Source organism: Talpa occidentalis, unplaced genomic scaffold (genome assembly GCF_014898055.3).
Source record: "Talpa occidentalis isolate TD23 unplaced genomic scaffold, MPIMG_talOcc4v2.1 talOcc4.9, whole genome shotgun sequence".
In the NCBI taxonomy this organism is placed as follows: Eukaryota; Metazoa; Chordata; class Mammalia; order Eulipotyphla; family Talpidae; genus Talpa; species Talpa occidentalis.
Genome location: NW_023605305.1, coordinates 59,930,329 through 59,955,120, shown reverse-complemented (window position 1 = coordinate 59,955,120; position 24,792 = coordinate 59,930,329). Strand labels below are relative to the sequence as shown.

At 36.8% G+C, this 24,792-nt stretch overlaps 1 protein-coding gene across 1 annotated transcript in view; it reads left to right on the top strand.

The window, feature by feature from the left end:
• The window catches only part of PATJ (PATJ crumbs cell polarity complex component), a 274,406-nt gene that overhangs the window by 80,473 nt on the left and 169,141 nt on the right, over positions 1 to 24,792 (top strand). Inside the window, exons 19-22 of the mRNA XM_037500637.2 lie at positions 6,207 to 6,326; positions 8,443 to 8,838; positions 14,942 to 15,065; positions 20,610 to 20,781. Of these exons, the coding sequence (XP_037356534.1) occupies positions 6,207 to 6,326; positions 8,443 to 8,838; positions 14,942 to 15,065; positions 20,610 to 20,781 (812 nt within the window). The remainder of the gene's footprint in view (positions 1 to 6,206; positions 6,327 to 8,442; positions 8,839 to 14,941; positions 15,066 to 20,609; positions 20,782 to 24,792) is intronic.

Below are 24,792 nucleotides of genomic sequence, written 5' to 3'. Positions count from 1 at the left end.
ATAGTTCTGATGTGCTACTCAGAAATATTCCTCTTCAATGAGGTACCCACATAACTCTGATGCAGAATTTCCCACTCTAAGAAATACTGTGCTTGTAATTTTATCATAGGTACACCACTTATTTTCTATGAGCCAATTTTTTTCCATTTCTGAAAAGACTGAATAAGACTAGGGAATTCCTAAGATCTTTCTTTCTTTCTTTTTTTTTTTAAAGATTTATTTTTATTTGTTTATGCAAGCACTGGGTACAGTCAGAAGCGCGGGAGGGTGAGAGAATTCACCAGAGCCAGAGCGGGGAGCAGAGCAGGCAGAAGGACCAGATACACTGCTGAGGGGAGCAGCGGGCAGCAGGAGAGGTCTGTGCGCCATGTGGGACCCTCCTCCGGTGGCCGGGGAGCAGCCGGGGATCGAACCGGTGCTGCAGAGGCTGCAGGCAGCTTCACAACCCAGCACTCAACCGCTGCGCCACCGGGGAGGCCCTCCTAAGATCTTTTTTAATTCTAAAATTCTCTTATTCTATGATATTTCTTAACATTACTACGTGAAATGTATCTGCATGCTATTTAGTGTTCACATAGATAGATATTTATATAGACACAGGTATCTTCATATATAGGTACATAGGTATAGATATATGTAGACAGAGTCATGTGTTACTTGTGCTTTGTGGAATCTCAAAATTTTTTGTTGACATTCACGTATACTGCTTTTTTATTCTTTGTGTATTCCCGTACTTTAAACAATTCAGAATGGAAAACAGCACATACCTAAATTGAGTTCTTGATATCATATTATGTATTTGGTGTGTGAGTGTTGCCACTGTCCACAGATACCACAGCATGCCTTGGTTGATTTCTGGACAGATTAAGGAAAGAGAATCTTGATAATTTGGGGGACCACTTCCTCTTGGTATTTTGGATTGTGGCAGGAAATTTGTCCTGATTTTCCCCAATGATTATTTGGATTGCAAGAGGAAATCCCAAACTATTTACAACCCATAGGACTTAAATGACTTTACTTTAAAACAGTTTAAGGTAGTCTCAGGCAGTGTAAAAAATGGAACTTATTACTGAATGGGTGTGCATTTCTATGCTATTTCTTCTGGCAGGGGTAGAACCACAGAAACTTCATACTTAAAAGATCATCCGTCTGAGAGGGTTATAGAATGAAGAAATTGTGAGGTAGGACTTTGCCTAACCTCCCCTTAGTGAGAACAAGGCTGCCGCGGTACTTGAAAGTTGAAGGCCAGTAAAGGGATTAAGGAAAAGGATGTTTCAAAAACTTTAAAAGTTCTTGGAATTAACACTAGGTAATTCCTTTTTTAACTTGTAGGTTATTTTAGCAAAATAACCTGTCTGCCCAAAATAAAACTGTCTGCCCTTAGTTGTAAATAGTGAGGCACAGATCATCTCTGAGGTGTCTCTCTCTCTCTCTCATGGTCCAGTTGGTGGCCACTGATTATTATTATTATTAACCTCATGTTTATTGAGCATTTATTTATTCAGTCTTGAGCAGAAGTGGCATAGAACATGAATAAAAAGGTCCAAAGTCAGGTTAGGTGAGAAAGACTGAATATATAAAAGATAGGAGGACACAGTTATTTTTATTAAGTCTTGTATACACGGGGGTGTGTATGTGTGTTTGTATAACCTATATATTTATAGATATTATTTTGTATTTTAGTCTTGCATTAAATAGATTTCTCTGTGTATCTGTATCTTACATTGCATATTTTCATGTTAACCACGAATGTGGTTACTATTTTCTACATTCACCTCTAATGTATCAGATTCAAAAAAATGAATGGATTGACTTTATCTTCAGAACTAGCATTTTATCTTCAGAACTAGCATTTTATCTTCAGAACTAGCAGAACTTGCATGGAATTTTTGAACCAGATAGCTGTGAGTTTTAGGTTAGTTCTATGACTTGCAAGGCTATGTATCCTGCATCAGTTATTTAACTGTGCCAGCCTGCACTTCCTTGTTTAGAAATGGGATCATGTGGCATAGGAGTTGAGATCATGGACTGTAGAGCCAGACAGCCAGGCTTCAAATTCTAAGTGCATAATTAACTAGTTATGTAACTTTGGGCAAATTATTATGCCCCTTTTACTCATCTGTAAAATGGGATTAATAAAAATACCTACTTAAAGTATGTATTTATATATTAATAAATAAATGAATTAATGTATTTAAAGTGCTTAAACCTATGTCTGGCACATAGTTAGCTCTCTATGTATGTATGTGTGTATGTATGTATGTATGTATGTGTGTGTGTGTGTATGTGTGTATATAATGAATATTTAACTTTATGTTCATTTACAATTTGATGATTTGATATTTGTATATATTGCAAAATGATCACCACAATAAGACTGGTTACCATCCATCACCATGCGCAGTTAGAAAATTTTTTATATATTCTCTTGGCAACTTTCAAATATGAAATACAGTCTTATTAACTATAGTCATTATGCTGTAAATTACATCCCTATTACTTATTATTTTATAGCTAGAAGTTTGTTCCTTTTGATCCCCTTCACCATTTCACCCATTGCTCACTCACTGCGTCTGGCAACCACTAATCTTTTTTGTATCTGTACCCATGAGCTCAGTTTATTATATTTTCATTTTTTTGATTTCACATATAATTGAGATCATGCAGTATTTGTCTTTTGACTTATTTCACTTAGCGTAATTCCCTCCAGTTCTATCCATGTTATAGCAAATGGCAAGATTACATTCTTTTTTATAGTTGAATTTTATTTCATCTATCTTTTATATATACATCAGCTCTCCCTTATCCATTCATCCATTGTTGAACACGTAAGTTATTTTCATGTCTTGGCTGTTATAAATTATGCTGCAATGAATATGGAAGTGCATATATCATTTCAAATGAATGTTTTTTATTTACTTTGAATAAATACACAGAAATGGTATTGTTGACTCATATGGTAGTTCTAGTTTTAATTTTTAAGGGACCCTCTGTATTGTTTTACAAAGTAACTGCACCAATTTACATTTTCATCAATGGTGCACAAGGTTCCTTTTCCTCCACATCCTCCCTTAAATTTGTTATCTCTAGTCTTTCTTTTAATAGCTTTTCTAACATGTGTGAGGTGATATCTTATTATTTTATTATCTCATTATTAATTTTGATTTGCATTTCCCTGGTGATTAGTAATATTGAGCACCTTTTCGAGTACCTGTTGGCCATTTCTTTGTCCTCTTTGGGAAAATATCTAGTCACATCCTAAAATGTCTATTCCAGTGTCCATTTTAAAATCAATTTGTTTTGCTCTTGAGTTGTATATGAGTGCTTTATGTATTTGACTATTAATCCTTTATCAGACAGGTAGTATACAATATTTTCTCCCTTTCCTTTATTTTTTCTTTTCATTTTATTGATGATTTTCTTTGTTATGCAGAAACTTTGTAGTTTGTTGTAGTCTCACCTGTTCTTGTTGCCTTGGTTTTTGGTGTTAAATAAAAAAAAAATCATCACCAAGACCAATGTCAAGGAGCTTACCAACCATGTTTATTTCTAGGACTTTTATGTATCCAGTCTTACATCAAACCCTTAATCCATTTCATGATAATTTTTGTGTGTGGTATAGGTTGGTGGTTCAGTTTCATTCTTTTGCATATGATTATCTAGATTTCCCAAAATCATATATTGAATAGGCTGTCCTTTTCCCATTATCTATTACTGGCTTCTTTGCTGGGTTTTCTGTTCTGTTCCATGAATCTGTGTATCTCATTTTATGCCAATGCCATACTCTTTTGATTTCTTTAGCTATGTACTAGAGTTTGAAATCAGGGAGCATGCTATCTCCAGCTTTGTTGTTTCTCAAGATTGGTTTGGCTATTTGGAGTCCTTTGTGATTTCGTACAAATTGTAGGATGGTTTGTCCTACTTCTTTGAAAAATGCCATTCGAATTTTGATAGGTATTGCATTGAATCTGTAGATTGCTTTGGGTATTATGGACATCTTGGCAATATTATTCTTCCAACATATAAGCCTGGAATATCTTTTTTTTTTTAAAGCTATGTATTTTTTTTTTAATTTTGTTACTTTTTTAAAAAGATTTATTTGTTTATTTATACAAGCACTGGGTACAGTCAGAAGCGTGGGAGGGTGAGAGAATTCACCAGAGACAGAGCGGAGAGCAGAACGAAATATACTGTTGAGGGGAGCAGCGGGCTGCAGGAGAGGTCTGCGCGCCATGTGGAACCCTCGCCCGGCAGCCGGGGATCAAAGCAGCTCTGCAGAGGCTGCGGGCAGCTTCGCAAACCAGCGCTCCACCGCTACGCCTTCAGGGAGGTCCCTGGAATATCTTTTTATTCACTTATGTCTTATTTCTTTCATCATTGTCCTATAGTTTCAGGTTACAGACTTTTCACCTTCTTGGTTAAATTTATTCCTATGTGTTTTATTTCTTTTGATGCAATTGTAAATGATACTTATTTCTTAATTTTTTTCCTGGTAGTACATTATTAGTGTATACAAACACAATGGATTTTTGTATATTGATTTTGTATCCTGTAATTTACTGAATTTATTAGTTCTAACAATTTTGTTTGTGTATATAGAGTTTTTAGGGTTATCAATTTATAATGTCATCTGCAAATAGTGACAGTTTTACTTTTTTCTGATTTGGATACCTTTTGTTTCCTTTTATTGTCCAGTTGCTCTGACTACAACTTCTAGTACTGTGTTCAATAACATGGGTAACAGTGGGCATTCTTGACTTATTCCTGATCTTAGAGGAAAGGGTTTTAGCTTGTCATTGTTAACTATGTTGTTGGTGATAGTCTTATCATATATGATTTTGTTATGTTGAGATATATTCTCTTTATTCCTACTTTGTTGAGAGTTTTTAATCATAAATGGATTTTGAATTTTGTCAAATGCTATCTCTGATTTATTGAGTTGTTATTTTTATATAAACTCTTGACTTCATAGGATTATTGCGACAATTGAGATCAAGCATATAAAGTGTTCACGATAGTGTGATATATACTAGGACTTGACAGGTAACTGTTAATACCTGGGACTTATGGTGAACTTGTAGCCCCCAGGAGAGCTATACTTCTGATGGCAAGTGACTACGTTGTTTCATTGTCGTATATTCTGCATATTACTCATATATACTTATATGTTTCTTAGTGATGAGATTCAGAGCAGGTTCCTCTAAAATATACCACCTTGGAATATTGATTATTTTGAACTAACACTACTTAAGAAGAAAAAAAAAAAAGAAACAACTGGGGCATAAAGAACACTAACAGTCCTTTGTCCTTGAAATTGGAAGATGAGTTTCCTATGTGAAAAAGATACCTTCCTGTAACGGAAGCGTTAGAAGGTATTCTTATCACCAGAGATAGGAAATTTGGGGTCAAATGACTATGGAAGCAAACTTTGTTACTTTTTACTAATCTATAGGCCCCTACCTTTTCTCTTCTCAGTCCTTCTTTATCAAAAAAGGTACAAAAGCTAAAGGTTTTGATCATTTCTCTGGGTCACAGACTTCTGGGGCCCCACCTACATATTTAATTAATTTTTTAAACTATTAATCTTTTTGTGACAATTTAATTATAAGACCTGCCAAAGAACCTTGAAGGGGGAAAGGGAAAAGATTTTTCTCTTCAACGTTAATTTTAGGTCTGTTCCTGGAAAGTTATTTTTTCTTTAATGAACATTTAAAAAAAAAAAAAAACAAACCTGAGAAGCTTTGACCTGAATATAGCTTCCTTCTTAATTATTAAAGAATTTAAGTTCATTCTAGTGAAACAATTTGCATAAATTTTATTGTGTACTTGCTTTCAGTGGAAAGATGATAATTAATCTGAAAGAATTTGAAGCTAAGGTATTTTCTTGATTATAAAAGTGCTTCTGTGGTTGCTGGGGTGTATAATGGAGGAAGGTGTTCAGATCTTGCAAACATTTACTTACAGGTAAATACTGGTGATATTGTGAGTAGCATAATGGTTATAATTAACAGTACTGCATTATGCATTTGAAAGTTGCAGATGTTAAACTTACTGTGGTAATCATTTTACAACATATACACATATTAAATCATTATGTTGTATACCTAAAACTAATGTTATATATCAGTTATATTTCAATTTTAAAAAAATCTTTATTTTCTTCAGTCATGCTAAAATAATTAAAATAAAAGTGTTTCTATTTTCAGGAAGATAATAAAGAAGAAGAAAGTCACTATAGTTTACATTTAAACAACAATGAAGACAAGACTGAACTTTCAGAAACAATTCCTGATATAAATTCATCTTTAATACTTGAAGCACCCAAGGTATTTAATAAATTTATTCCAATTTTGAATATTTTGCTTTGAGCTAAAGTTTCTATAAAGAAGTGAAAAGCTTGTTCCCACTCTGTGGCTAAGTACATACAAATTAAACAATCCCCCCTCCTTTTTAGTATTTTTATTTGTACTTTTTTTTTAAAGATTTATTTTTTTATGCATCCAAGAGTTGGGGTACAGGCCAGAGACACAGGGGGGTGAGAGGACTCACCAGAGACAGAGTGGGAAACAGAACAGGCAGATTAACTGAAATACACTGCTGAGGAGAGCAGCAGGCAGGACAGGAGAGGTCTGCTGCACCACGTGGGTTGCTCTCTGGCCGGCCAGGAATCAAACTCGTGCTACAGAGGCTGCGGATTGCTTCATAGTGTGGTGCCTAACCCCTTGAGCCACCAGGGAGGCCCCTTTTTAGTATTTTTAACTAAATTCTTTTTCCTCTTCATTACATTGCCTTCATGAATAACATAGGACAGATATTAGATATTTTCAAAGAGCAACCATACCTTATTTTACATCACCAGTATATTCTTAAAATTTTGAGGGGTAGCACATATTTTTGAAATGTTATTTTAAAAAAAAAAAAAAGGAAAAGAAAAACCAGAGCTATACAGCAGAACTTTTTATGGAATATTTTGTAAAGTGTACTTCATGCTTCAGTTTTAGAAAGTACATTTTGAAGATTTTCCTTTTTTATTCTTAAAATGGATTGTGCTTTTTTTCCTTCTTTCTACAGTTAGAGTATGGTTTTACTTAACTTGATAACAATTGTTGGTGATGTCTCAAACTGATATTTATTCCTGTGCTGTCCATTAAGGTTTTTTTAGTGTAGACATTTATTTTTGTGGAAATGTCATAGTTGTATGACATGTTCAGATATACCCGCTAAATGCACCTTTTGAAGACATAACTAAGCTACAATATTTGACATACTGTAATAATTAAAACCTTCACAAAAGTGTTTAGCTCCAAGTGTGAAAGTAATCAAAGGGAGTTGATTCATGTCAGGAATTTACACTTGCTAATACTTAGTGAATGGGACTGAAAGTAGGAAATACTGATCTTTTAGGAGGAATTGAGCCTGATTCTGCCTAGAACCCCAAGATTCCTAGAACTAGGGAAGAGACTCAGCAGATCCATAATTTCCTCAGATATTTACCTAGAAATTCAACAGTTTCTGCACATTTGACTGTTTTGAGTTATATGTACTTACTCTTCTGAACAGTGAAATAGAAATTTAAAAACATACTGTATTCATTCCTTTTTACCATATATTTTCAGTGCAGATGAAAAAATACATTTATATTGTATATAACAAGAATCATACTCAAAGTAGTTGAGGCACACTCCCCATATCTTTAAAGAATGCTTTTAAACACTTGGTAGCCAAAATTTCTTTTGAGTTACATAAGCTTAAAAATTCTGACCTTTTAAATTTTTTTCTAAAAATAGTATGAAGGATATTTATATTTATTTACTACTTTAAAAAAAAAAAAAGATTTATTTATTTATTTATAGAAGCACTGGGTACAGTCAGAAGCGCGGGAGGGTGAGAGGATTCACCAGAGCCAGAGCAGGGAGCAGAACAGGCAGACCAACGAAGTAAACTGCTGAGGGGAGCAGTGGGCGGGGCAGGAGAGGTCTGTGCACCATGTGGGACCCTTGCCTGTGGCCGGGAATCGAACCAGCACTGCAGAGGCTGCAGGCAGCTTTGCAGCCCAGCACTCAACCTCTGCGCCACCAGGGAGGCCCTATTAATACTTTCTAGTAAATAAGTTAAATGTTGTTTAACTTATATGTATGAGTTAATGTAAGTGTAGTAGTTTAACAAAATTCCTGTTTTTAATTATGAGTTTTCAGATAGTTAATGTATAATGACCTTTTAGACCATTTACCTTGCCAAGGGCAAATTACAGCCTCTTATTTTGTTTGTCCCTTTCCTGAGCTAAAGGTTGAAAGAGAGCCTATATTTCTCCTTTGTAATGAAAAGCTGTTTCATTACACATGCATTGGCATGTGGTGTGACAAGGACTCAGTTTTGAGTTAATGTTTAGAGTGCAGCTTTAAGACAAGTGAGGTTAAAATATTTTGTAACTGTCATTTACAGGAATTTAGAGATGAACCCTATTTTAAAGAAGAACTTGTGGATGAACCATTTCTGAATTTGAGGGAATCTTTCCAGTCTCAGCAAAAAGAGATGGACAGCAACCAGGAAGCCTGGGAGATGCGTGAATTTTTTAATCCTAGATTGCAGGAAATGGGTGAAGAAAGAGAAATGCTTGTTGATGAAGAATATGAGCTCTATCAAAATTGTTTGCAGTCTATGGAGCGCTATGCCTCATCGCACATTCAAGAGGCTGCTCCTGTTCCCTCCATGAAAGAACTTCACTTTGGCACACAGTGGTTACATGATGATGAACCGTCTGAGCCTCAAGAAGCAAGATCCATGATGAGAGTATATTCCCAAGAGAAACAGCAGTATGACTATGGCACTGAAGATATGGTAAGGGTCAAAGCACATCTTCCATCTCCTTCCCTACTGCTTCCCCCACTGTTCTTAAGTCAGATAACTTGCAAAAACAAAGTTTAATGGATCTCTTCATAATTAATCATTTCCCCCAGGATGTGCTCTACACAGTATACTGCTGTAAGTATAAGCTTTTCTTCTCTGTATTATACAACTTCTGTTTGGAGTCAGTAAGCTGAGTTGCCCTGTGTTTGTATGATTCTTTTATTAGAATTCTTTTTTAGATTCTTTTGTAATGATTCTTCATTTTTTTAGTGTATTTTTTTTTTCTTTTTCCTATTTGTAACTTTCCTCAAGGAGACACGTTCTGTATTTCCTACCTAGTGTATTTTGGTCAAGAAAAATTGTTTAAACATATATTGTTGCTTATATCCTCCTCATCCACACTATTCTCTATGTTGTACATGATATTAAATAGAAGTCATTGAACTCTAGAAAATTATCCTTACATTTGCAATGCTGCTTACTTATAACTGGGCAGGCAGGCATTATACTTTAATAGGTTTCTCCTTGCTATTAAATCACCAATAAACTTTATTTTTATAAAATTAGAATTAACTGCACCCTCATTGGAATCTTTTCATTAGGAACATCTTTTTAATGTTTTATTTTCATTTACTTCCTGCTCCAAATTAACTACCAAACAAATGAAAAGAAACTTACTGTGTGGGGACATTTTTAAAAAATGCAACTTAGGAAAATGTTTAGCTGCAGCCCGGTGCCTCCCTCACTGAGGTTGGCAGCTTCCCTGCAGGGATGTGCAAAGTGTGCCTTCATCTACTCGCACAGATAAAGCTGGTTTCTTTCCTCTCCTTGCTCAGACCCTTTCTTTTTTCTCTTCTGAAAATGCTTGTGGGTCCCTCTGTTGTGAAAGGTGTTAGACTAGCTGCATTTTGGACCAGAGATTCCCCAAGGTAGAGGACACTGGGCAGTCTACCAGAGAACAGATGTTCTGGGATTATGTAAATAACGCATGGATGTGGGAGGAGAAGAAACTGAATTGCCTGCTGTGATGGCATTGACACTGGTGCTTTCTGTCTTTCTACTCCTACTGATATGTCTGTGTTTGACTCCAAATAGAATATAGTGATAAATAGAGCAAATTCTAATTACAGATTACCAAATATTTATAGTCTTCCTTGTTATGTCTATTATATACAACTTTTTTTAACTATCCAAATATAAGGCAACCTGAAATATAGGGCCATTTTAATATTTAACCTCTTAAAGAGCTAGATGAAATAATCAATATATATTCACAATATTTACTTTATAATTTGAACATTCATATTTTAAAATTTATAATTTTTTTAAATATTTTCACACTTAATGATATAATTTTGTTCAAATTATTTTTTCCCAAAGATTTATTCATTTATGCCTACAAGAACTGAGGTATAGGCCAGAGGGGCAGGGAGTGAGAGGATTCACCAAAGACAGAGTGGGAAACAGAACAGGCAGATCGACTGAAATACACTGCTGAGGAGAGCAGCGGGCGAGACAAGAGAGGTCTGCTGTGTCATGTGGTTCAGCTCCCTGGCCGGGGATCAAACTCATGCTGCAGTGGCTGCTAATAGCTTCATGGTGCTGCTAATTAACCCCTTGTGCCACCAGGGAGGCCCTTTTATTCAAATTCTTTGAATGCGTATTTAATGTCAAGATCTATATTATTACCAAAATCACTTTTTTTGAGTGAAAAAATTTATTTTAATAGTTCCAGGAATCCAAGATGACTTTGTATAATTATGATTACATGTAATATTTGAAGTTTGGAAATAAAATGTATTTAGGACCATCCTAAGGTCCTTATAGCCCAGAACCACTTTTTGATCATTTAACACAGCCTCCCAAATATTCCATCTTCATTTCTTCTAGGTTGTTTGCAATACAGTAATTTTGGAATCCATACAGTCAGTCAAAAATGTATCCTGCACTCATTATCAATTTGCATAACATTAGGGCTTAAAAAAATCCCTCTCTTAAGCTTCTTTGGTAATCTTCACAATGCAACCACTTTATTATTTGTTAAAGTGTTTTTAAGAGAGTTTGTAGCAACATCAGTGCTTACAAGTTGAAGAACATGCATCCTATTTACAAGTCTATGTTAACGTTTCCTGGCTTTCAGATTCTGAGAGATAATCTTTGTAGGCTCTCTAAAGGGGCATTGATTAAGATCATTTCAGCCCCAATGTATGTTGCCTAAGCAGTATTTTATTTTCTTTAAATAATTAAATGTTCTTCTTTTGGGTATTAATTCTTTTCCTCCCTTCCCACACTCCACAGTGATGACAGAGTATAGGAAGAAAAAGCTTTTCTCTGATTCTAGGTTCTCTCACTGGGGTCTTAGAAGTTAAAAGACAGGGCATGTGACTTGAGTTTGATCCTCGGCCAGGGAACTAACCCACATGGTGCAGCAGACCTCTCCTGTCTCGCCTGCTGTTCCCCTCAGCAGTGTATTTCAGTAGATCCACCTGTTTTGCTCCCCACTCTGTCTCTGGTGGATCCTCTCACCCCCGCCTCACCCCACCCACCACCACACCACTGGCCTATAGCCCATTTGTTCTATGCAAAAATAAAAATAAATAAAAATAAAGTTGTTATTATCTGTAAAAAAAATTCAAAGATAGATTAGAAGACAATAAATGAAAATAAAAGGAGGAAAATAGAAGCAAACTAGTAACATGTTCAGTGTTCTTATAGGGGGGGAGAAACTCTGATGAATTACTTAAAGGGGTGGTTAGAACTTGGGCTTATATAGCATCGAAACAAAGAACAGTAAATTTGTAGAGAAGTGACAAGACAAAGAAAAAGAGGTTTAGGATTTTAGGGTCAGCAAACTGTTGGAATATATGTGGAATATTGATGCTTAGTAAGATGTGTGATCTGGATTCCTCTGCTATCTTTGAGCCAGAGTCTGGAGACACCTCCGGTGATTGAGAATCAAGGGGAGAGAGAGAGCTTTTCTACTTCTGCTGTTCATCAGTTATCTTCAGCTGAAAGTCATCCTTATGCCAAAGTGCTGTATACCTGGGCTAGAATATTTTGATCCCTGTAACAGTTACTCCCACACTATCAGGATTGGTTTAAATCTTTATTTACCCTCTTTTCATTTCTAATGGATCCTATGTTGATTTGCTATATAATGTTACAAGCTCTGGATAGATTTTTAGGATACATTCAAATGTTTTACAAATATGTAATTAGCAAGACTCTCTTATTTAGAGGGTGTCTTCCAAAAGGATAGAAGAACATTATCACTTCTGTCTTCGTTGTAACATTCATTTTGAGCTGTAGATACAGATATGTTTGTAGTGCAAATCATACCGGCTACTTCAGAGTTTATCTTTTTCTACCACCCTTTTTCTCCATTTTGGTCAAGATGAAACCGTCAAGGTTTATAAGCTGATTCTTTATTTTTAATTGTGATGAAATATACATTACATAAAATTTAACATTTTAACCATTTTCAGACTTACAGTGCAGCGGCATTAAATAAAATTACATTATTAGACAGCTATTGCCACCATCCATCTCCAGAACTTTTTTATCCCAAAATGAAACACTGTGCACTTTCTCCCCTTCCCTCATTCTCTGACAACCAACCACAATTGTAGTTTCTATCTCTAGTAATTGGACTCCTCTAGGTTCCTCATATTAGTGGAATCATGTAATTTTCCTTTTGTGTCTGGTTTATTTCACTTCACATGATGTTTTCAAGGTTTTTTCATCTTGTAGCATGTCAGAATTTTCTCCCTTATTAAGGCTGATTAATGTCCAGTTACATGTCTTTATCACATTTTGTTTCCCCGTTCATCTGTTAATAGACATTGGGTTTTTATTGCCTTTGACTATTGTGAATATGCTGATATGAACCTTGGTATTCAGATATCTGTTCAAGCCCATGCTTTCAGTTCTTTAGGATACATACCCATGTAGATATATGATAATTCTTTTTCTCATTTTTTGGAGAAACTACCATGATATCTTCCATAGCAGCTTCATCATTTTACATTTTTACCAATAATGCACAAAGTTTCCAATTTCTCCTTATCTAACACTTATTTTTTGCTTGTTTGTTTGATTTTCTTTTTTAAGATTTATTTATTTATTTATGTAAGCACTGGGTACAGTCAGAAGTGCAGGAGGGTGAGAGAATTCACCATAGTCAGAGCAGGGAACAGAACAGGCAGACTGACGAAATACACTGCTGAGGGGAGCAGCGGGTGCCAGGAGAGCAGCATTGCGCCATGTGGGACCCTTGCCCATGGTCAGGGATAGAACTGGCACTGCAGAGGCTGCAGGCAGCTTCGCAGCCCATCGCTCAACCGCTGTGCCACCAGGGGAGGCCCTTGTTTGTTTGATTTTATATGTGTGTGAAGTACCTCATGGTTTTTTTTTTTTTTTTTTTAAAGTTTTTTTTTTTTTTTAAAGATTTGTTTATTTATTTATACATGCACTGGGTACAGTCAGAAGCGCGGGAAGGTGAGAGAATTCACCAGAGCCAGAGTGGGGAGCAGAGCAGGCAGAAGGACCGAAGTACACTGCTGAGGGGAGCAGCGGGCGGCAGGAGAGGTCTGCGCGTCATGTGGGACCCTCCTCCAGTGGCCGGGGAGCAGCCGGGGATCAAACTGGCGCTGCAGAGGCTGCGGGCAGCTTCGCAACCCAGCGCTCAACCACTGCGCCACCGGGAGGCCCACCTCATGGTTTTGATTTTCATTCCCTTATTTATTGTGAGCATCTTTACATGTGCTTATTGACCTTTTCCCTGTATTCTTTGGAGAAATGTCTGTCCAAATTCTTTGTACATTTTTTTAAAGCTCTGGTTCTTTGTGCCTGATATTATTTACCTGAGAATTATTGTATGTTCTCATTTTCTTTATTTAGAAAAAAAAACTGAATTCATTTTTTAAAAGATCTAATCTCTTGTACTAACTATATTGAAATATCAGATTCAGGTATCAGTTCTTTTATTCCTTAGTTAAATAATTGCCAGTGCCCTTTATTAAAAAAAAAAAGTGAAATGGTGCAAATATTATTGTAAAATTTCTTTTTTTTAAGTACTCACTGTCTCCCATTTCCTTTTTACTCCCTTTTCTTAAAAGTTACTGCTTTCTTATTCTAGAAAACTAAATAGTTGCATCTCCTTTCTTTGCCTTATTTAGTGTTTGAATTGAATCCTATGTTCTGTAAGTTCCATTAGGTATCTGATATATTTTTATACTATGCTATAGTTACAATCTGTAAAAAGCTAACAGTATTTGGCACAGCAATTTATGAAAGGTCCTTTTCTTAACATTGAATTCTGACCAATGTACTTTGTTGAAAAATCATAGGTATTGTAAAAGATAGAATTTACATTTTTGTTTTGAACAGCCTAAATGTCCAACAAATAAGTAAGTTAAGGTATATCCCTATGGTGACTATAATTTCATTATTTAAGTTTATGTTTGTAAATTTTTTGTAAATATCAGAATAAAATACTTCAGGGAAAATTGTGTGTTCTGGAAGATGGTGACTTTGGAAAACCATAAAAGATATGTGTATAAAAGGAGGACAAGAGGAAAGTACAGAAAGTTACCAGTTGTGCTTATTTGAAGGTTTTAGGTGTGGGTAACTGGGTATTCACCAGGCAGTTATAAGTGCTGGGGAGGGCTGTGCAAGGCTTAGAGCCATGAAAATTCACAAGGTGTTTTGAGATCAGTAATGAACCTATTTAAGATTTGATCCTAACAGGATGCAGGAGGTTGTATGTATTAACCATTGGTTTTGCTTGACTTGATAGGTCTTTTATTCTTCTACCTTGGTGAATGTTTATTTAAATCTACTTGTTAATGTTTATGAAACATAAAAACCTGTTTTACTAGTTGAGGGGAAAAAAGAGACAGGTTTGACTAGCGTGTACTGCAGATATTAAGTTACCAGCATTTGTTACTGCTTACCATAGTATAAACTGTCATTTGAGAAGACCTGTTTGCAGAGCCAGTTTTCCACTATCATTATTATCTGGTTTGAACAACATTATAGCATTCCACATTTTATCATGAAGTACTAATGCATTTCTGTTTTTCTTCCTCTCAAGATGAAAGAAAATTTTGGCATCGATTCCCTACCTTCCATATCCTCAACTGAAGGAAACAGTCAACAAGGCAGATTTGATGATCTGGAAAATCTTGATTCATTAACAAAAAGCAGTCTGGATTTAGGTTTGTGGGTTTTGTTTCTCATAAACACAAATTACATTATTTTGCAATCTTTCAGTTTTATTTTTGTATATGATGAATTTTACTGTCACATTTTCATTATGATGTTTTGAATTTAAATTTGCTTATTAATTTATCTGCTTCAGACTATCTGGAAGGATAAACCTGGCTCATATTTCAACCTAGAACTTTCAGATTCTGTTTTCTGAGAGGGTTGCATTTTCTCTGTTTTATTTTTCTTTTTATTAGCAGTATGGATTAAAACTAGTACCTTATGCTGAATCTGAAATGTCTCTACTAATATATATTAAAATCTCTGATGCTATTAAGTGATACTGTTAGCTCATTGAATGTGTTGTTAAATATTAATAAAGAGAGGCATATTTTAAACATTTATGAAACATTTTTATAGCCATATATTATGGTCAATTTTGGTGCATTAATAACTTAGTTTCCATTAAAGAATTCTAAATGTATAGTGCCTCTCTTTGCCTCCTTCCAATATTGATTCTTATATATTTTTGAAAACTTTAAAAAAAATTTTTTTGTCATACAACACTGGAATATCAAATGTCATTGTAATATTAACATCTTTAGGTGAGATTGTTAAAGTCTTCCATAGCATTGGGATTTATAGAGCCATTATTCAGGATTTATGCTGTCCTTCACCTGTTACGACTCTACTTTTAGGACAAAGTCTTTATGGGCAATTGTCGTATTGTATAATAATATGTTGTAAGGGGCTGAGAGATGAGAGAAAGCACACTATAGAAGCTATGTGACAGCTTTGTATGAATTCAGGATTCTTGAGTAAAATTGAAAGAAGGGAACCCATAATGGTAAAAAATGAAGGCATCTATGAGATGACAGCAATTGTCAATTTCCAGTGGGTCAGAACATCATGAAATAGTTAATTTTCAATATCTAAGATTCAGGCCTTCCTTGTGGCACAGGCGGTTGAGCGCTGTACTGTGAAGCTGTCCACAGCCTCTGCAGCTCGGGTTCAATCCCAGCCGGCCTGTGAGAATCCCACATGTCGGGAATCCCATGTGACCGCTCTTGTCTCGCCCGGTGCTCCCCTCAGCAGTGTACTTTGGTTCTTCTGCCTGTTCTGTTCCCCACTCTGTCTCTGGTGAATCCTCTCACCCTCCCATGCATCTGGCCTGTACCCGGCTCTTGTATAAATAAATAAATCTTAAAAAAAAAAATCTAAGATTCAAGTTGTCCATCCAGTTTTTCTTCATGTCTAACCAATTGTGACTAGGAGAAAAATGGAGCTTTTTAATCCAAAATCTCTCATTATACTGGTTTTGTTTTAAGCACACTAAATTTCTGTAGTTCTCTGATGTAATAATTGGAGAAGACTTATGGCACAAGTGAATAAATAAGTACATTTATGGACCATATCTGTGTAGGTACCATTGATTATATTATAGCCATGTCAGCACAATTTTGGACCACACGACTTTCTGTTATAGAGGATAAACCTGTGCATTATAGGACACTTAGCAGCTTCCTTACTCTCTAACCCTAAATATCTTTAGCACTCTCACCCACAGTCATGATGAACATCAAAATGTCTCCAAATATGACCATCTAGCACCAGGGGCCAGTTGCCCCTGGTTGAGACCTTTATATGGTCAAGACTGAAAGGAACAGACTAAACTAGAAATATGGGGTGGGTATTGGTGGGGAGGGGCCCTGCAGTTGAGAAGAAGATAGGAAAAGTGATACTCTATGTGACTCCAAAGGTACTTCCTCTGCCTTCTGCTGCCTGTATGAGCCTCCAAGGACTGCTGTAACAAATCACCACAGTCTGGGTGGCTTCAAATAACAGCAGTTAATTATCTCACTGTACTGAAGGCCAGAAGTGGTAAAGCAGGTGCTATGCTACCTCCGAAGGTTTTAGGGCAGAATCTATTGTTTGCCTCTTGCAGCTTCTGGTGCTCCAGCGTTCTCTGGCTTATGGCTCATTTCTCTGATCTGTGCCTCCCTCTTCACATGGCCTTCTGCGCTCCCTCCTGTCTTTTCTTCTGTGTGCCATTTGGACACCTATTGTTGGACGTAGGCCCACTCAGGTAATCCAGGATGATCTCCTCTCGAGATACTTAATTCCCTCTGCAAAGATAATTTTTCCAAATTTCATAGTTTCTGTAAGATGGATATGTCTTTTGGAGGGCCACCATTTAGCCCACAGTATTTTGCAGTGCACTGGGAGTTTATTTTTAGAGCTTATACCTTTGAGAATTAAGCTGAATTTGTGTATCTTAGACCTAGCCTCACTAGACAAGCATTCATAGCCACATGCTTTCGGGAATAACATTTGAAAGCCTCCAGAATGCCCGGTGGCAGACATGAATATTTAGATTAGGACTAATCATGGATGGACTGAGAAAGTCCTAACATATAGTCAATACAGATTTCAGCAATATGCATAATGAGTTAATTCTACTGAAAATTTCATTTTGCTCCTGAGATCCCTATCCAGCAAACAGTGGATTGTCTCTGCCTCAGGTTCCCCTATACTAAGCAGTTAACCTGCTGTGCAGCCAGGCAGGTCTTCAAACTTCTCCTTGCCTCTCTCTTTCCACCTATAAAATGAAGAATTTAGGCACAGTGTTCTCTAAGACCTCTTTGAAATTGGTTGCTCTTTGAACATTTTATTAGTAACAGACAATTTAGATTTATCTATGAACAATAAATTTTAAAATTATTTTTGAGAACTTCTGTATGAAAGACTATCATTGACCTTATAATTAATTCAAAATTATGTATACTCAAAGAGGATACTCTTCATAGGCTATGAAACTAAACCTGTAAATTAGCATAACTAAGCATGTCACATAGACAAGATAAATTCCAAATCAGCAATGCATCTAGCCACATAAGATTTCATAGGATGTCAGACAGAAAGTAGTTCTGTATCCCAACCTTTCACTTCTCCTGCCTGTAATCTGCCCCCAGTGAGCCCTGGGTGAATTTCTGTTCTTGTACTTAAGAGTCCGGTGCACAGACTTTTACTGTTAATGAAGCCTCTGGAGGGAACAGCTTGTATCTTCCTCTGTTATCATGGTGCATGCTCAGGAAAAGTGGGTTGAATGAGAAAGTGATATGCTGTTCACATGTGTTTATCCAGCCTCTCATCTCCTGACTTCTTTTGTGTTTTCAGTGGCCGAGTGGTACAATCACCCAGTCTCCACTCTACTTGGATTCTTCTTGTTTTCATTTTGCTCACCATTCTATGTATACACCTCACTAACTATAAACCTTTTAAAAATACCCCCACTTTTTCATGGAAGCATTAACTTCCATTTATTGGGAACATTGTTTTTTGATGTCTCTGTTTTTCTAAGCTTTGTGCTCTGTAATGGCTGTAACCCAACAAGTGCACAGACCCTGGAGGACTTGATTTGCTTTATGGTCTACTGGGTACACTCGATAAAGAGCTCTGTAAAGTGTTAACTGTGTCAAGCCATGTAAGAGATGAGAAGTATGTGCCTAAGCAACCCCACAAATAGGAGTTCATGGAGAAGGAGGGCAGTAGAGCAAGCGAGCACCCTTTGAGTAAAGCATGGAACAAAAAGTTTTAAACAAACTGCAGCAACCTGTGAAACCCAGTGCTATAATTTACAGGTTGCATTTACCAGTATAGTTAGGTGGGAACTCACTCTAAAAGAGTCAGTTCTCTATTCTTAAAACTCTGGTTTTAGGCATTTCTGCCAGCAATTTGGTCCACGTCTTCTTCCTCCTCAGTGTGAGGGAGACAGACACAGGCAAAGCGGGGACAGAGGGATGGCAACATGGATTTGACTGCCTGCAGGAACACAGGCCCTGGTGAATAGGAGTGAAGGCTGTGTAGAAATAGGAGAAAGGCAAGTGAGACTTCCCTTACCTCACCCCATCTTCAGATTTTGTTGCATTGCCAATTGATGTGAACCTGATTCTAAAATTTCTAGACAAGATGAAAAGCAGAAGTAGCAGTGAGTTTATGAGATAATTTGTTCAATATGAAGAAATGAAAGAGTTTAAGTGATGCTCACAGAAAAAATTTTAGAACATCTATTTCTCTTAGATACCATTTCTAATTTCCTGATAAGCCGTTTCTCCAAAGTATACCATAAATTTATGGATTTCAAAAAGGCTTTTGATGCATAATTCATTCTGTTTGTATAATATGTCAAAGATTAGCATGGAACATATAATGGATTGGATATAATGGATACTGGGTGGTAGCCTAAGAGTGATTAATGCATTTAGTCCAGCATAGGTGCTGGTCTCTGGCCATGTACACACCATTCTGTACACAGCTCTGCCTCGTTATTCTTTGTTTTAGTGAATGGCAAAATGACACGGATGGCATGTCCAGTACGTTTGTGTGTTCCAGTTGGCATAACTCACTAACCTGAGTTTCTCCATCTCTGCAATACAGTTGCTAGTTTCTTTTCTCATTAACACACAGTTTGATGTGAGAATTAACTGAGATAACAAATGTGAAAAAAAAATCAGAAATTTATAAACATAGTCCCTTTAAAAATGTACCAAACCAATAATAAACTCTTAACATCTGAGTACAAAGCTGAGACAAATAGAAGAGGAAGATGGATGGTGAGGGTGAAGGTAGGAGGGGGCCCAGTGGAACATGGTAGACGATTATTGAGGCACTGATGGTGGCAGCATGTGAAAGTATACTTTGGAGAAGTTTACTTTATTTATTTATTTATTTATTTATTTATTTATTACTAGATCACAGGTTTATTCTAAAAAGATATAACTCAGGAACAAGCAGATGGAAGAGAAGCATAGGTCAAGGTCCCTTGCCCTCCCCAGTTCTATCTTTCTCCCATATCTCTATATGTCCACCAACTGCAAGCCCTCCAAACCCCATCCTTTACATAGGCACAATTGATTAAATTATTGCCATTGGCAGTTAAACCTAATCCAGCCCCTCTGCCCTCCCATGAGGTCTGGGGCTAGGGTTGGAAGTTCCATACTTTGGAGAAGTTTAAACTTATAAGGCCAAAGATACAACAGTGTAACCAACTTGATCACAGTAAACAAAGTGTGTTCATTTAGTTTTTTGTTATTTGGAATTGTTATTTTGAATCAGTGAAATGTCAAAGTGCCTGTAGTGGGACAACTTAGTTTGATAAATGAAAATTTGTTGTGAGATTAGAATATTATCATAGAGGGATACTTTTGATAAGATATTCATCTTTCTAAAATAACATCTTTTCAATGAGTCCACACTTAAAATTGTAACTCTCTCCTAAGCGAGCCCTAGCTTCCTTCCTGGCTTCATTTTCACATAATGATCATCATCTGAGACTAAATAGTTTACTTTAGTTTATTGTACTTTAACTAATTATAGTTATTATTTATTATAGCTAAATTATAATATATTCTTCTTTATAATATACTGTAGTTTAATATAAGTAAGTCTTCTGCTTGGATAGGACCTGCTCATAGTAGATGTGCATAACTATTTGTGAAGGAGGAGTGATGAATGAAAACATCTGGCATTCACTATCAGCTGGTTTTACTCTTTAGGCATGCTGTCTCCAAATGATATCCAAGGTTCCAACCTGCTTGTTGAACTTCCTGCTGTGGCTCAAAGAAGGGAGCAAGAGGACTTGCCTTTATACCAGCTTCCCAGAACTCAGGTTTCCAGGACTTCAGCATACACAGGAATGTTATCTTCTAGATATGCCGCTGATGCATGGTATGCTATCATTTCTCTTTGTTATCACATTATAAAAACACTTTCTTTTTACTTCTATAAAAATAAAAGGAATAATTATGGCAGAACATTTGGAAAATATAGAAAAACATTATAAATAAATCCCACCTTATTAGATAGTTACTATGAAAATTTCAAACAATTGAAATATATACAATTTTATATTTGTAGTCATATGCAAATGGATTCGTACGATATAAATAAATCCCACCTTATTAGATAGTTACTATGAAAATTTCAAACAATTGAAATATATACAATTTTATATTTGTAGTCATATGCAAATGGATTACATGGGGTATTTGTATGAAGAATGGGATGTTAATTAAGAGTTTACTTTAATTCAAGTAAGAAGTACTTGGTGACTGATAACATCTTGGGAGTGAGAGGGAGTAGCTGAGAATGACTCTTGTTCCTAGAAAGTAGGTGGATAATGAGACCATTAATTCATTGATTATAGGAACATGAACAGATTGGAAGGGAAAATGATGAGTTCAGCTTAGGACAAGTTGAGGGTCAGCATATCCATAACAAAACAGAGTGAACGCAATTAGAGACTTGATTCTGGGGATTAATGTTAAGGTGTCTCCTAACATGGATAACTGTGTAGATAAACTCCTGGACTTGAATAGTCATCCAGATAAAGTTCAAATAAGAACAAACTGGAATTCTTCAAAGCAACAATATTAAAGGGATGAAAGGAAGATGAAAATAGTGAAGTGGAGTGAACAAAGAATAGAAGAAAACCGATAAACTAGAAGCTTGCTTAGAAATCAAGGGAAGAGAGCATTTCAACAGAAGTGTTATTACTGCTGCAGAGTCTTCAGGTAGATAAGGTGGAAAAGTTTTCATGGGATTCATGTGGTTGCTCTTGGAAAACACACAACAGTTTCATTCATGTGGGAAATCAGGGAGTAGCGGTAGACTGAGAACTAAGCAGAAGGTCAGAAACAGCCGCAGTAAGAATGCACTGATTTTTAGAGAATCCTGGTCATGAAAAGAAGCCGATAGAATGCATATTACCTAGACAACTGGAGGGTGTTTTATGGTATTGTTGGATTGTGACAAGGGGGAGCTCTGTGTGTGTGTGTGTGTGTGTGTGTATGTGTGTGTGTGTGTGTTTGTGTATCTTTCTGGAAAGGAATATGTAGATGTTAGAAAGAGAGTGATTAAATATAGTACCTGGAAAGAATGGAAGGATGGAGGAGAAGAGGACACTGTACAAAGGAAAGATTAACTTTGGTAGGTTAGTAGGAGAAAGTCCTTCTCCTAGAAACAGGTAGCAGCATTGAAAGCAAAGTCCAAATGTAGATGCTCTTTGTACCTTGGAGCCTGAAATCCCAAGGGGTGCTTGCCCAATAACCTTGATTTTTTTTTGGGGGGTGGGGCCTATTTAGGAGAAAGGTTACTGATTAGGAGTAATGGAAGGCCAAAAAAGGGTGGGCATTAAAGGAGAGGTGTCTAAGTGAAAATTCGCTTTTGAAGAAAAGGTAGGAGAGTAATGACTTAATGGTGAAAGGGAGTTTAGAAAAATGCTGGTGCCCTTCCCACTTCCCAGAGAGTGGGGCAATGAGCATCTCCCTGAGCGTGGTATCCATGACATCATACCTGAGTGGGGTATCCATGACAGAGAACCAGAAACTCTTGAGAGAACAGAGGCAGTGGAAGGAATAGTGAGTGAAGAGGTTAGGGCATAGGGTGGAGAGTTTACAATTCAAGATTCCACTGAGCATGCTGGGAAGTTTGGCTGGGCAGGCCTTCGGGGAAGGGTATGGGAATGGCAGTACATCTGAAAGAAAAACTAGAGGTGTAGAGCACTGTGAGTGTAGGAAAGTAGAAGTGAACAACGGAATGGGAGAGAGAGACAGGTGGAATTAATTTTCCTTAATGTTTGTTTTTTTTTAAATTACTATTAAAACCATAGTACAAGATGATTCTGTGTTGATATATGAAGTGTCTTAGACTTACATGTTATCACTTTGTCCAGCAACCTGTGACCTTTCCTAGAGTTTTAAATAGAAACTTCATAAAAAGTTGTTCTGTGTACCTCTTCATCTCAGAGTGGAAAGAAAGACAGATAGGTTCAGCTACTTGAAGGAGCCTGTTGGCTTTTCACTCAGCAGAGCTGGAGCAGTGCACAGAGAGAGGTACTGACAGGCTTGGTCCTGGTGTGAGCCATCTAACCAGCTCCCAGAGGAAAGCAGTGTTGAGCAAGCAGTACATTGTTTCTTTAGGAGAGATGTCTGGAAGTAGAAGGACTAGAAGAGTTTGAAACATGTTTTATGACTTTTCATGTGGTCAAATTACTTTTCTTCCATCTTCAGAGAAAAAGCCATCCCATAAGCTTTTTCTCCAAATATGAATACTCTAACAAGCTAATTTCTCATCCAGCATGGACATTTAAGGACTCCAACCTAATCCTTGTCTTAGGAGATCACACTTGCATTTGAGTGGTTTTTTTGGCTTGCTATCATTTAAATCTCAAGTTGTACAAGAGTTCCTGTAAATCATACCCCGTGTTTAGTCTTTCAGAGTATGCTCTGTGGAGTTAGGTTCATAGGTGGGTATTTATTGGCTCTCTGGACCCTTCCTGAGTAATGCACAGATTCCCTTGGAAGACAGTCTTTCAGATCATTGGGATGTCAAGTGGTGCTAAGTGGTATTTTAGAGTTTCTTCTTTGCATTAATTTTTGTATTGGACCCAATTGCATTATTTAGTGTGCATTGTGCTTTTTCATCAAGCCAACTTCTCATCTTTGGAGGCAGGACTAGTATTAAGAGGTCAGACACACCTTGAAAGTGGAGTTCTTTAGGAAGGGGACTGTGTGCAGGCAGGGTAAGGTAACTCTGGAAAGAACCCAAGTGATCTTGTTCTGAGTACACGCTCTTCATAAGGTCACCTGAGATGACTTCAGAATTACCCTGGTGTTAGTCTTTTTCTGATCCATCTCTATCACTACCTGCTGCCTGAAGACATGTGGGTGTTCATCCTGGGAGACATAGGGATGCTCAGATTATAGCAGATCTACAGGACAGATACATGGTGCATGCTGTTCACATCTTCCCTCTTTATTAACAGCTACATGACCTTGATAGGGCTTTCCTTGTATTCCTGTTTCCTCGCTTATAAAGTAAGTTTTTCTGTAGTTTTAAGTGAGTGAATATAAAGGACTTCCCTAATGCCCTGAACATGGTAAATGTTTAATGAAAGGCTGGCAATGATGCTGGTTGACAGTGATAAACTGTCATAATGCCTATGGTCATTCATTGTTGCTGAGTTTATTAAAATTTTTTTTTTAAAAAAAGATTTATTTTATTTTATTTATTTATTTATACAAGCACTGGGTACAGTCAGAAGCGTGGGAGGGTGAGAGAATCCACCAGAGCCAGAGCGGGGAGCAGAGCAGGCAGAAGGACTGAAGTACACTGCTGAGGGGAGCAGCAGGCGGCAGGAGAGGTCTGCGCGCCATGCGGGACCCTCCTCTGGTGGCCGTGGAGCAGCCAGGGATCGAACCAGCGCTGCAGAGGCTGCGGGCAGCTTCGCAACCCAGCGCTCAACCACTGCGCCACCGGGGAGGCCCTTTATTAAAATTCTTAAGGAGGTTGTAGATCTTTTTTAAGTAATAAGGTAGGATCAACTTACAGTAAGTAAAACAAGGAAAGTGTCAGAGGCCAAAGCCTGGAAAGATGATGAACTTGAGATAAAAGAATGTATTAAAAAAAAATCATGTTGTAGATAGAATAGGATGCAAATAAAAAGAAATACTGTTAGATATTGGATATTTTGTTATGAATAGTAGGAGATAAAATAGGAGCTAGGGTGTCACGGAAAAAGGATTAGAGAAAGGACTTTAAATGGGGAAAGAATTAAATGAGTTAATTTTATATTTTAAGCCCCCAATACAATGTTTGGCATTTAGTGCCTTCCAAATAAATACTAGATATCTAATCCATTTGCCTTTGAGTCCAACTGCCAAAAATTAGTTGTAAATT